Source organism: Hippoglossus stenolepis, chromosome 21 (genome assembly GCF_022539355.2).
Source record: "Hippoglossus stenolepis isolate QCI-W04-F060 chromosome 21, HSTE1.2, whole genome shotgun sequence".
NCBI classification, from domain to species: domain Eukaryota; kingdom Metazoa; phylum Chordata; class Actinopteri; order Pleuronectiformes; family Pleuronectidae; genus Hippoglossus; species Hippoglossus stenolepis.
Genome location: NC_061503.1, coordinates 9,645,180 through 9,659,388, shown reverse-complemented (window position 1 = coordinate 9,659,388; position 14,209 = coordinate 9,645,180). Strand labels below are relative to the sequence as shown.

Sequence of the window (14,209 nt, the reverse complement as noted above, 5' to 3'; positions counted from 1 at the left end):
CAGCTGGGATGGAAAGGAACAGAGGGAACTGTACACGAAGATGAATTAGAGAGCAGTGGAAAAAGGAGGCCAACGAGAGGTGGAAAACTTGAGGTGACACATAAAAAAAAGTAAGAACTAGGACATGATAGTGGTGGCTTGATAAAGTTAGGATGGGAAAGAAGGAGGAGGAGGAGGAGGAGGAGGAGCAGAGCTGCTCTATTTGTTCACAGCTCAGAGGTGCGTCCCCCTGGTGTGTTTGACCCTTGCTGCTCTCTGCTGTCAGCCAACAGTGCTTGACCTTCACTATGATTTATGACAGCTCTGTTCCCACGATAACCCAGAGGAAACTCTCCGCCTCATTGCCCGCTGGTCTCGAAAAAGCCGTGTGCTGTGTGAGACATCCGAATGTCTTAGAGGTGCTGAAGATGCAGCTATTTAATATCTGCCCGTCTCCTTGAGAAGGATAAACACACCCTGCGGGTCAAATGATTTTGTTTCAGGAAACAAAAAAGATCAGATTGCCTTGGCTCCATTCATCCTTTCCTCGAGATCATGGACTGAAGAAAAACAACAGCTTATATTTCAGCCTGGGTGTGGCTATCACTTGGATTTAGGGGCAATATGGGGAAACATAGGGTGGAAGAGTATGACTAGAAAGTTATATAGAGAAAAAGTATAAATAGAAGTTGTTCCTTGATATATTTGGGTTCTGGATTCATTTCAAAGTAGCAAACAACATGAGTCAAAGTCTTTATCATGGATTTTCCTTTAGGAATATTTTCTATTAATCATTTTACCCTCAGCCCATCCAATCGGTTGCCGTCGACGATGATGCACTGAGGTGATCCCTTTCGTGTTGATGCTGTCTTTGCTCTCCAATCTGTTCTAGTTGGCCAACACGTCTGGCAGGAGGCCTGTGGTTAAACATGTACAGTAAAGGGGGGAGCTGCCAGGGCAGTGAATTAATTCAAAGTCTTTCCTCGCTGTTAGCTAATATAGGGACAGTTGGCAAAGTCACAGTGTCAACTACTCGGAGGCCATAAGCTGTTGAATTATGCAAGAGAGCAGAGGAGCAGCTTGTTCCTTGAAAAACATGAATCAGAAGTTTGAGAAGCTCGTGCATTTGCGCACTGATGCTGGATGGGTGGATGGATGAGGGAGAGTGTCCAGGCGCTAGGACCCGGGACACGTGAGCGCATTAGTTTGCCAGAGGGTGGAGACGGTGAACAATGAAGGAGCTGACTAGTGGGACCAGTAGAGGAGCAACATCTGAGACCCCCACCACCTGCAGAACCCAGAGACCCGCTGGACCCACGGACATCCACAGACCGACCGGCCGACGGTGGCTCCAGGACGCACAGCTCAGTTTGGATGGAGAGGGGACATGTGGATTTTCCCGTGCGCACTGCAGAGAGCCCCCCCTAAGTGGGTGTGAATGAATGGGCTCGTCTGTGTGTGTGTGTGTGTGAGAGTGTGTGTGTGGCGCTGAACTGGGTCATGCGGACCGCTGGAGGAGCGAAAGATAAACACGCACCCGCCTCCCGCTGCTGCTGCTGCTGCTGCTGCTGCTTGGCAGGTTGAGATGGTGGGCGCTCAGAGGAGGGATCCCAGCCTGTGTCCTCGACTCAGCACCAGATGATGATGATGATGATGCTTTTTTTGATTCAGTCCGCCTCCGAAGACACAAGTCATCTTTTGTGGAGCTTCTCCACGAAGTAAGCTGGACAGGAGTCATCCTGGGCGGGCTACAGCCAAAGCGCAGCGACGCACCGGACCTTCACCCCATGCGGGCTTGGTCAGCCGTGAAAGTGTGAGGTGTTGTTTTTCTTGTTTTTGTTTTCTTCTGTTTTTTTTTTTGTGGAGGACGTGCACAGTTTCCTCAGATAACTTCCTTCAAACCGGGAGATTCATCCACCAGGTCCCCTCAGAGCCCCGTGGAGGATCAGTGCGGAGCGGAGCGCAGCGGCTCTGCTCGCCGGGCGGATGCAGGACCATGGAGGAGAGAGACAGGTCGCCAGCAGGTGAGTGAGCAACACCCGGATGGAACCTGGGGGGGGGGGGCTGAAACCGGGGTAACCCTACTGTACACTGTAAACAGAAAGGCAGAAATACATAGCATATAGAAATACCTGGTTCTGGGGCTGCTATATCCTCTGAGTTGCCAAATTTGCATTGTTTGAACTTTGACCCATTTCGATGCACAGTTTTAATATTACGCACTATAACCCCCAAACGTACAGTCATAAAACACCAGCGGCATTAGTTATTATACAGCTCCACTATTTTATTTACCATCTGGCTACGATTAACTCTAAGTTGTGTTAATGACTGAGCTGCGATTTAATTTGCATTTTCACCCACATCACTCGTGATATACCCGCACCTGCTTGCCTCCCTTTACTGTGCCCAGTTTGAGCTGGATGGGTGGATGGACGTGAGGGCATCCGGTCCACTTCACTTTTAATGGCCCCCGTTTTATACTTTGTCCAGGACAGACATGATATGTCATCGTTAATGCCGTCTAATGCATTTAAATGAGCAGCTGACTCCATCAAGCAATACCCTGTAAAAGCAAAGCCATGGCGGCTGGTAATGGACTCTCAATGAAGAGCAGCAGCAGCAGCAGCAGACAACGCACATGGATTTGATTCTGTCACAAACATTGTATTGGTGTAGAGAGAATTAAGTATTGACTGGGATCTTTGGCTGGACATCATTGTTTTTATGATGGTGTATGTTTTATGAAAATCCAATTAAAAAAGCAGAAAGCAACACAGACAGAATGCTGCCATTGCTCATATGCTTAAAAAAACAATGTAAATTACAATATACATCTAATATCATAATGATCATGACATTATTAATGGTGATCAGCAAAAATAACAATCTGCCAACAAATCTTCCCTATTATGTGTTGAATTGTGAGCTGGTATGTGAAACTGAACCCACCTCAGTTATGAATAATAATGCCTGATATTCTTCACCCGGAATTTATCAAAAGAATATCGTGGGAGTCCACACAAATGCCGCAAACATGGCCCACACAACTGGGCCGATATCTGCGGCTTCTGCAAACAGATAATACATCTGCAGCATAAACGTTTTTTTTTTTTTATAAATAACCTACTCTGACAGCTGGCACACAAACGGAAACTAAAACCCATCTTTGACCCCCTCACTAGACGCAAAAACCCAAAGAAATTGACCTCACTACGACACAGTTAAGCAGCGAGGGCTGGCAAAACAAAATGAAAACAGAGTCAGCAGTACAGCCACAGGAAAACAGAAAGGAGGCAAACATGTTCAGTTATAAGACAAAAAAGAGCACAAGAGGGATTTTCTTCTACTGCCTTGTTTGAATCTATAGATGTCTTTCTGTGTCACCATAAAGACAAATATATACAGATAACATTCTAACCTGTCAATCATCTCAGTGAGAGAACGGCAGCCTAATGACACGTCTGTCACTCAATGTACACACTGTGGACGTGGGTGTGTGAATGTGTGTGAATGTGTGTGAATGTGTGTGAATGTGTCCATAGTCGTGCAGTTTGCACCAGTGTTTGTGTCGACTGTATCTTGTGTTTTCAATTTGACCTCTGACTTTTACTAATGGCTTTTTTATTATTTGGTTGATTAATTGTTTGCGCACACTATATGTTCGTGTTTTTAACAATCCCGTATTTTACTTTGTGTCTTGCAGTCATGGCTAATCCCCTTTTATGCAATTAAAGCACAGTTGAATTTGAATTTGAAAGAGAGAGTTGGGGGTGTGGGGGTGTGTGTGGGGGAGGTGTGCCTCGGCAATCAACGTTAGTGCTCTGATTGTGGTTAGAGGCTATTGCATATGTGCAGGATCACAAATCACCATATACTGTAAGCTCGCCTTGAAGTGGAGGGTGAAATGGTCCAGAAACAAAACGAAAGAAGAAGAAGAAGAAGAAGAAGCAGAAGAAGAAGAAGCAATGTCCCCCTTAGTGCTCTTACATCATTTAGCCACGCTCCCATTTAGACCCCCATTTTACTGAGCTGATAATAGAGTCAACGTTTCCCCATGTATTTGACATCAAAGGGATGCAGCCTATAGCATGTGGTACAATGGCAGTGATGCTTCAGTTAAGCCTCGTTGGATTTCCCCAATCCTGCTCTCTCTCTCTCTCTCTCGCTCTCTCTCTCTCTTTCTCTCTCTCACACACACACACACACACACACACACACACACACACGCACACACACACACAAACCATCCCTATTGTAAACTTGGGGCTATTGGATTGTGATTGAGTGGGGGTTAGGTACAGTATGTTCCCTCGGTATCCTTTTGCAGAGATATTTCAGCGCTGAATGATTTTCTGTAGGACATGATTACATTGATGACACTGATTATGATTGTGCTTTACAATCAGATGCTACTACAACATTGATTGACTGCTCATTGCAACGCTTTGTTCAGGTTGGATTCATCATTGTGCCAATTCTTCTCTTTGAAAGTCATTTGTCATTGACGCTAAGCCAAATGTCCTTGTAGTTTCACCTCCTCTCTCACTCCTTGTTTGGATCCATTTCACCTTGGGATACCCCTTCCCGGGTCCTAGGTCATTCCAGCTGGAGGCCAGTGGTTGGCAGTGTTTCTACCAGTTAGATGTCTGCCTTTGGGCAAGTGCTGGAGAGAGAGGGCCCTGATAAGAAGGACAGCAGAGGCGAGACGAGTGAGAAATGGGTCACCCAGCACTCCGTCCCATTAGGGATCCCCCCCCTGTGGGCAGCCGAGCACAGGTGTGAGCTTGTGATTTGTCAAAGTGAGAGTCCGTGGCCAGGGCGGCTGGTTCACCTATCACCGCACAGCAGGAGCTTTCTTCAGCCATGTGTTGATGCGTTGCACTAAACCCACCAACTCACCGGCTCTGATGTTCTGTGCCGCTGGAAAAAGTAATTCCGTTTCTTTTCTATGCCATAGGGAACAGTGTCCTGACTGCAAATGGCTGTCAAACAGAAGCCCATTTGGTTTTTGATCGAATGATAGGCTGTTTAGGACCCATCCACACTGAGGCAGCAAGAAGATGGACTCAGAAAATATATATATGTATGTATAGGTTATACATGCAGCTGATTTATCTTGAGTTGGGCAATTTGAGAGTAAATTGGACACAGGGATCAGTCTTCGCCCATAATGATTCTTTCCGAGAGCAAAGGAACTAGTCCATTAGTAATGTAGGGAGGTAGAGACGTGTTGCCGCCTCAGCAATCTATTTATTTCTTTCATTTACATTTTCAGGGACAGACAAGAGAGAAAGGGGAGAGACGTTAAGCAGGATGAACTAAAGAGGACAAACACTGTGTGTAAAGCTGCTGACTCTCATCCCCTTCTCGCTTCATCATATGCTTTGTGCTCATTACGATAAAGCTGTTACAGATGAAGGTCCTGCGTCAACTCAAGTACCCAAATTTTCACCTTCTAATGACAGAGATGTGACTCTGTATCATTTGTTGAAATTCACCTCCAGCCTTATGAAGATTTCCTGTGGTAAAATACCTTACAAATTCTGTGGTACAAGTACCCCATGTTCCTCTGGTACGGTAAGGTCATACCACATAAATTCCACAGGAAAATGGGTTAACCCCCAGCACCAGAGGAAAAGTCAGAAATTCATATGGATTATTAATGCATCATTAAGGAACCAAAAATGTCTGTACAACATTTGGGGCCAATCCATCCAGGAGATTTTGAGATATTCCACAGGAAGAGAGACAACTTTAGTTTAGGATTCATCCTTTGAGGACCATGAAAACCTCTGCAAGAGATCATGGCACTAAATGGAATAGTGATTGAGATATTTCTGTCTGGACCAAAGTTGTGGACCAACTGACATGGCCATCCCTCGAACCAATTAGCCAGTATAGCCAAACATAAAGCTAATCTCTGACAAAATGTAAAACATGTGAAAAAAGAGCCACCTGAAATCCTCAGTAAGACGTACACTTCAGTGTAACCCCCCTCCGAGTTCAGAGGCTAAGAAATAACTTATCATGAGCACACCCTGAGGCTCTAAAAGACACAGTCTGTAATGAGAGCACTTGTGGCCAGTGGCATCGCAGGGTTGGTCTCTGTTCTTATCTCCAGCGAAGTGTTCACAGAAGAAAAGGTCAAATGCTTCTGCAGGTTAATCTCCTTGAGACACGTGGAGTCGGCCACAACAGGCTCCCAGAAAGTCCAAATGGTGAACAGGGTTTAAAACTGGATTGTTTTGGCCTTTTTCTTGGAACGACCTGGTTTTTAGAGGGTTACATTGTGAATGCACACATCTCTATTTGAGTAATTGCTAAATGGAACAAGATAGACAATCTAGTTGAGGGGAAATTAGTGGCCGGAAAACATATTTTTGCTTCAGAGTGGAAAACCCTCTATCTCCACTCTTCCGGGATTAGGAAAACAGGCTTGTTTTTAGATGGCCCTATTTAATACATTTTCAGTTTATCTATTGAGACTTTCAAATGGCTTGTGTGAAAGCAAATGTCAGTGGATTTTTTAGAATCATAACTAAAGAATGAAAATCACAAAAATTGAAATTACTAGGTCTTACAATAACAGCAGTGGTTTATAAAAAGGCAATGTAGGACTTAGTGGGCAGCTCAGGGATCTGTTTTTAAAAGGCTTACTGATGATTAACAATGCGTTGGACTGGCTCAAAAACCCACAGACATTAAAACGTGTCTCGAGCCAAATCCTCATCTGGAGGTGGAGTGTGTTCGTGGTAGCGTTGTCTCTCGCCGCCTGAGAGGACAGAGGAGCAGAGGGCAGCGTGGGAGATCAGTGGGGTGTGCGGTCGGGCACGAATGCACGAATGCAAAGTCGTTTTGAGGCTCGCAGCTGATCCATCTGACTTACTACACCTTGGATAGTGTGACACTTTGCGTCTGATACACCTGCCCTCCCCAAAAACTCACACACAAACATTCATCTCCACACCTCTGAGGCGCCATCACTGCAGTCTCTGAACCAGCTGCGCCGACTCCCAACCACTCATCACATTTTCAGGACTCTTAATCCAGTTCTGTGAAGGAAATGAGTGCAAAGCTTCCTGTGCAGTTGGTTGGGAGGGGGATGCTTTTGTCTTTGTGGGAGCTGAGTAATGTGATTAGGATCCATGCTGGAGCGCAGCACTTTCTGCTCGTGGAGCTGACTGAAAGCAGTGCCAGTAAACCGGCGCTCCCTTCCCTCTCATTGACCGAGGCAATGAGGCCACGCGAGGTGGACGGTCAGAGGGAATGTGCTTACAGTCTGTCTGTCTGTCCCGTCTCAATGTTTAGTCACCAGACCTTGACCGCAGACTTGTCTCTGGACAGTCATCAACTTTTGTGTCGACTCGCTGAAGGCTAAACAGTAGGGACGCTCAGCATGAGCAGGCTACAATATTCATACACTCTTATATAAGCACCTCTTTGCTTATGATAAAATCAAAAAGTAAGTCTTATCAGCAGAGATACATATGATGCACAGGGCTTGTTCTATTTGCAGTGTGGTGTTGTTTTTTGCAGAGTGCTGAGCCAAGAACACAAGCCTCTAAATGGCTGCATCCTATTTTAGTTTTTGCTGTCTAACAGCTATATTTATCACATTCTTCCCACACGAGGAAGCTGAGGAACCGCGGCACCTTCACAATGTCTGAACATCAACTGCACATTTGCAGCTGTGTGTTGATTCTACCTTTCCTTTCAAATGTACCTAGCTGTCAAGACACTCACATGCGTCGGGCTGTTGTTCGAGGTGTTTGTTACCAGGTTTGAACCTGCAGCTGCTGAGAGAACTGGCCTCAGGGACAGAAGAACAACGCAGTCGCCGCTTTTGAGTGATGGATGACGGAGATCATCAGCGAAATTGTTCGGCTGATTTGTTGCTTATTAGTGTGTGTGGGTGTGCGTGCTGTGCATGATTGGATGATTAAATACAGAAGGGGGGTGAGGAGAGACAGAGACAATGGGTGTGATCATTAGTGTGATAAGCTTCATTTCATCAAAAGGTCCATTTTGTTAAACAGTTAGTTTTGAACACTGTAGAGTCACTCAACTCAAGATCTTAAACAGTGTGGCTGACCTCATATGAACTTGTAATTTTAACGGCCACATTTTCCCTCCTAATATCAATTTGACCTATTTCACTACTTCTGAAAATCAGCAGTAACCTTTCTGTTTAGTTCAGCAATACGATGAAAAGCAAAAGCAAATGTGTTTCCCATGCAGCCCCTTCTCTCACAGCCACACTGATTCGTTTGTTCACCACGAACAATGCCTATAGCCCACAGTATGATCTCCTCGGTGTGCTCCCAGATGCCTTACCAGCATGTGTGCACCTGCAGCTGTCAGCTCCTTGCATTTCTTTCCATTTGTTAGTCCTTCTACCTGGGCCCATTGATTTTCCCATAGCCGTCTGCCAGTAAGTGCTGTCTGAGACCATATCTAAAAGCTGGCCAGAGTGATCTAGAGGGACAGCAGGAAGTTCAATGCATTTACGGAAAGCACTCCCTGCTTGTTGTTGCCTTCCCCGCATTGATTGTATGGAAATTAGGGTGTGTTAAAGCCTGCCTGATTTAACCATCCTCTGGGACAGCCGAGAATATATGGATATACGCCAACAGACATAAAGATACTGAAGACCCTTCTGTTATAAACAAATTCATGCATAAAATGTATATCACCTGCTATCATCACAGCAGAATAAACCCTGACTCTAAGCATCGCTCTCCTCCTTTAGTCTGCCCCACAGCGTCAAGGCGAGCCTGTCGCTTTCTCCATCGGGGCCGGGACGGGCAGGCAGTGGCGGCGGGGGCTCCCCTACGGCCAAGATGGACTACTGCGGAGGGGTGCCAGTGGAGGACATGCAGGCCCTGGCCATCACGTCTCTGTCGGCAACAGACGTAGCCAAACAGTACGAGCACATCCGGGAGCTGGGGAAGGGCACGTACGGCAAGGTGGACCTGGTGGCGCACCAAACCCAGGGTGAGGTTCAAAAATCTCCAACTCCTCTCATATCATTTATTAATCAAGTGTAAATAGACAAAATTTATTTAAAAAAAACAAGATGATCTGTATCCACTCATTGCAGATCAGCATGGGTCAATGATGAATTTCTGAAAAGACATTGTCAAAAAAAGAAAACAAGGTTATAATGCCATCTCAGTCTGAAAGCAGTACAACTAAGCATTGTGCAGAGGGAGGCTGAGAGGGCATTAAGGGTGCTGCTATCTGCACACTAAATAGCCTTTGAATTTCTGCAGCTGTAATCACGAGTGGCTGGTTGTACATGTATAATGGAGGTGAGATTCATTCACTGAAAATGTTTATATGAATGAAGATAGCGCCTGTTTAAAGACAGCGTCGGAAATGTCTCCACAAAGTGCAATTTAAGGGAACGCTTGGAGTATTTTAGATGGTAAGATATTGGCAGTACTTAAAATGATATAATAAGTTTAATTGACCAGGGCCTAATTGTGTGCTCTGCATGTTTGTATCCGATTTTTGCAGGCACCAAAATGGCGCTAAAGTTTGTTACCAAGAACAAGACGAAGCTGAAGAGTTTCCTGCGGGAGTACAGTCTAACAGGCTCACTTAGCTGCAGCCCTTTCATCATCAAAGTCCTGGACGTGCTATTCGAGACGGAGGACAGCTACGTGTTTGGACAAGAATATGCCCCCGCTGGGGACCTCTTCGATATCATCCCCCCTCAGGTAACGCTGTCGTCCCTCCTTCCACCAATCACAGCCCTCGCTCAGCCCTCGCTGCTCCAATCAGTCGCCGCGTTCAGAAACAGGGGTTTTTAACAAGCTCTCCTGGGATTGGAGCCTCGTCTTCGTCCTGGTTTTCTCTCCGCGCAGAGCTCTCATTTTGCTTTAGTGCTTTACCAGTTGATGCGGAGGGAGTGCTCGACTTCAAGGCTCTTCTACAGACTCATTAAAATGGTTGCAGCTGAACTCAAAACTGACTCTTTTGTTTCAGTTATTCTTTTTTGGAGTACCGTATCGTTTTTCACTCTGAACATTCATTCTTCTGCTCAAAATAACCGTTATCTATTCTTTCTAATAGTACTGTAACCTCACCACAAACACTCAACTCCTACTCAGTGTACTGTACTTATTATCCAAATGTTCTCTCCTTCTGTCCCTCATTACTTTGCCCTCTGTCTTTCTCTCAGGTGGGTCTGCCAGAGGAAATGGTCAAACGCTGCATGCAACAACTGGGCTTGGCTCTGGACTTTATGCACAGCAAAAACCTGGTGCATCGGGACGTGAAGCCTGAGAATGTGCTTTTGTTTGACCGAGAGTGCCGCCGCATCAAGCTGGCAGACTTTGGCATGACACGGCGGGTGGGCTGCCGTGTGAAACGGGTGAGCGGCACCATCCCCTACACCGCACCGGAAGTGTGCCGTGCCAGTCGTTCTGAGGGATTCCTCGTGACCACCAGTCTGGATGTGTGGGCGTTCGGCGTGCTGGTGTTTTGTATGCTGACGGGCAATTTCCCCTGGGAAGCAGCGCTGCCGTCCGACGCCTTTTACGAGGAGTTTCGACGCTGGCAGAAAGCAGGGTGTCCCGTGGGAACGTACCCGTCTCAGTGGCGCCGCTTCACTGATGATGCCTTGCGCATGTTTCAGAGGTTGCTCGCCTCCGAGCCAGAAAAACGCTGCGGAGTCAAGGACGTCTTCTGCTTTGTCAAGTATGAGCTGGTAAGCGAGCTCAGGCGCCGAGCTTCTTGCCGAGCCAAGAGAGGCGAGAGGTCAAGCACGGGAGCGTGCACTGGCAGTTGCACTTCCTCCTCTACCTCCTCTTCATCACGCTCCTCCCACCGACACCCTGAGCCCTCCACCCCTCCCGGAACATCCTGCCTGCGCCCAGCCCCGCTCAAACGCAGCGTCCTGTCCGACCCGCTGTCTCCCAGAGAGGAGCACCAGTCACCAGGCCGAGACAAGAACAAAAGCCAGATGGTGATGGCGACTGCCATCGAAATCTGCGTGTGACCACGCTCATGTTAGCGCTGGGGACGAGATGGCTCGTCACGTAATGACAAACTGTGAAGAGGTGTTAATGACTCCTCCAGAGACTCCAGTGAAAAAGGAGATGTACTCTAACCATGGAAGATTGGCTCAGGATCACATCCACTGCTGTGCATATGGACATCATCAATCAGCGGTACACACTCGGACAGCTTTTCACCGGCACGCGCCGCTTAGGTTTTCATTAGCGACCAAAGACTGCTTCTCACGCTGAAAAGCCATGCAGGCAGCGTGCAACAGTCCGCTGATGATGCTCCTCTCTGCAGCTCATTGTGCTGTCCACACATTTGTGTTTTCTGCCCATTCACAGTGGTGGTGCTACTGATTCTAGAGTTAGATATTTGTCATTTCTCACTCATCACTCCCCGTCTCTTTACTTTAGACTTATCTCCGAATATTAGCTCCAGGGAGGCCAAAGTGTCATCTGATCTGATGATGCTGTTCAGTCGGAGGCCGGTGATCTGAGGGCAATCTTCGCTACCACATACGTCTGCAATTCCTCAGACTTCCTGCCAATGCATATTATCTGTTATAGACTTCTTTTTTTCTTACAGAGAAAGAGTGCTAAAGGAAAAAAGACAAAAAGATAGTTAAATGTAGCAGTTTGTATGAGACATCTTTTCATGTAGGTGTCTAGACTGAGATACAGACATCATCACCTCAGGACTCTTCTGTGGGTCACTTCCTTTTTCTTTTCTTTTTTATTAATGAAAATCCATTGACTGGCTGGAAGACACATCTGCCCCTTGTGAACTGCTCCAAATGAGATTCACTTCCAATGTAACACAGTAGAATACAGGGATTGTACATTATCTGAGTGAAAAGGGTGATGGAGCGAAGATTATTGTTTCTTTTCTACCTGCTGTGTGTGTTTGGACAAGTGTGTGTGTGTGTGTTTCAAACGCTAAAGCACAACATTTTTGTAAAGGACAAGAACTCTTAGAGAAAACTACGACTCTTTATTGTAAATAATTGAATATTTCTAGGAGTGCACCTTATCATCAGGTAGTTCAACAATGTAGCTGTTCTAATTTTCTACGACGGAGAAAAGGATTGTAGGGGTTTTACATTTACTGTCGGGGCAGCGCACTGTATGTAGCAGCAAAATATGACAGAATGTACAGTTTATCACAAGAAGTTAAATATATAGATATATGATTTAAAGCCTATCACAGTTTATAACATGGTAGCAGCTGCTGGTCTCTTACAAATAAAGACATCACACATTTCATTTTCCTGTCATCACCTCTTCATGGGCGACATCCATTTTCTGTACACAATTATTGTGCGTCTTTGTTGCCAGTGAGTTCAGCCCATTTTGTCTTCACCACAAAAGGTGTTCCAATATTTGATTATCTAGATGCAACATTAAACACACAATTCCCGACTGCACAGAATGCGTTGTTACACCACCCCCCCATGCTCAGATTTAATTGAGTCTTCCTGCCTCTCTCTGGGAACCCCTCCAAACGAGCCAGTGGAATAGCAGGGCCCAGGTGTTTTTGGTCTGGAGGAATGACCTCTGTGGCGGCCATTACGGCTCTGCTAACTGTTGATTGATCTAGACCAGCGCGCCGCTCCAGCTTCTGTTTCCACAAGATACTGCCAATTATCAAAGCATCCAAAAAGCACAGTAGGCTCAGTGTGAATGGTTCAATGCATGCTATTACCATTCGTTTTCTTGGTCGAATTTCCTAACTGTTATGTTTGTCAGGTGTGAGTGTGTGTGTGTGTGTGTGCGTTCTTTTTCTCACTTCTAATTTCTCCACTCTTCCCATGGCATCCCATCAGCACTGTCGCTATAGTGACAGTGCCAATGCTCCTCTGGTTCAGCTTCTGTCCTCTTCTTGAACATAGAGTCTAATTGAACCCAGTCGAAACAACTGGTCTCCAAACCCTCCCCGTCATCCGCAGCTCCTCATGACAGCAGCTGGGCTTATTATAGCGGATGACACATACCTGCAGAAACACATTCTCCTGTATTCTGTGAATTCACAAACCAAGGTCTTTATCCACGTTGTTAAAAGTCATTCTCATTTTCTTTGTCTTTTTCAAGCTCTGCAAAGGTGATCTGAAAACTTACTGTATCTTCAGAGGTAATGGGTCAGTAGATTGTAGTGGGATGCCAATCATTCCAAAAGGACCTTCATATATTATGTGCAAAAAGTCAAGTTTCACAGAATAAGGCCATGAAATATTACATTGCAAAGCATACATCATATAACATATAATGTGATGCATCATGGGATAAAGTATTATGACAGGAGACAATAAAACATAAACCATCATAACATGTCGCAGCATAAGATGATACATCTCAATATGACAAATCATAATATGACACCTCATGACACGACAAATCCTAACATCATGCATCATAACAAGAAGCATCATAACATGACGTATCATAACATGACGTATCATAACATGACGTATCATAACATAATGTATCATAACATGACGCATTATAACATAGCAACAGCCCCCATCTTAATATGAAGCATAGTTATATGACGCATCACAACGGGCCGCTTCATAACATGACGCTTCATAACATGACGCTTCATAACATCACCCATCGCAGTATGACGCATCAGAACATGGGAACGTTGCATGACGAAAGACAACATAACTTTTTTATAAGTGCAAACCCCAACTTGTCAAGTTCCACAGTATCAGGATGGGAGCTGAGGCTTTGTTATACATCATATCATCATAATTAGACTGCTAGAAATGTTCATTGTTGTTTTTCATGGACCGTCATAACAGGAATCGTCAAATTTAATGAGCTGTCAATTTATATTCTAGAGAGTAGCCTTCCTTTTATCCTGTTTATCCTGATCAAAGATCAAACTGTTTTCTGCCAGCAAGTGATGTTGTAGAATCTAATGTAAATACTGTACGTATTGTGTCTTTAACAAAATGGAAAAATAGAATAAATGAAATGTTAATATATGTTGAAATAAATTTATGCACCACCTTGTGGCTCCTGGGTATTTCTGTGAATGGTTTGAAATATGCCGGTGGTATTTTCTTCGTTGGCAAAGCTAATTCTGCCCAGCTTTGTGTGGTCCCTGGAATGCACATTAGATGAAGGTCAGATTGAATCACATGTGACTTCCCGAGGCGTTGGTCTTGCACTGCGACGGAGCCCCCAGACTACTTTAATATGCTGAAAGCCTAATT

General features: G+C 45.4%; 1 protein-coding gene across 1 annotated transcript; it reads left to right on the top strand.

The window, feature by feature from the left end:
• The first annotated feature begins 1,139 nt into the window (after positions 1–1,139).
• sbk1 (SH3 domain binding kinase 1) lies at positions 1,140–14,003 on the top strand. The gene is made up of 4 exons (XM_047338403.1): positions 1,140–2,003; positions 8,732–8,976; positions 9,502–9,704; positions 10,169–14,003. The coding sequence occupies exons 1-4, from the start codon at positions 1,966–1,968 to the stop codon at positions 10,985–10,987; spliced, it is 1,305 nt and encodes a 434-aa protein (XP_047194359.1). The 5' UTR covers positions 1,140–1,965; the 3' UTR covers positions 10,988–14,003.
• The last annotated feature ends 206 nt before the right edge of the window (positions 14,004–14,209 follow it).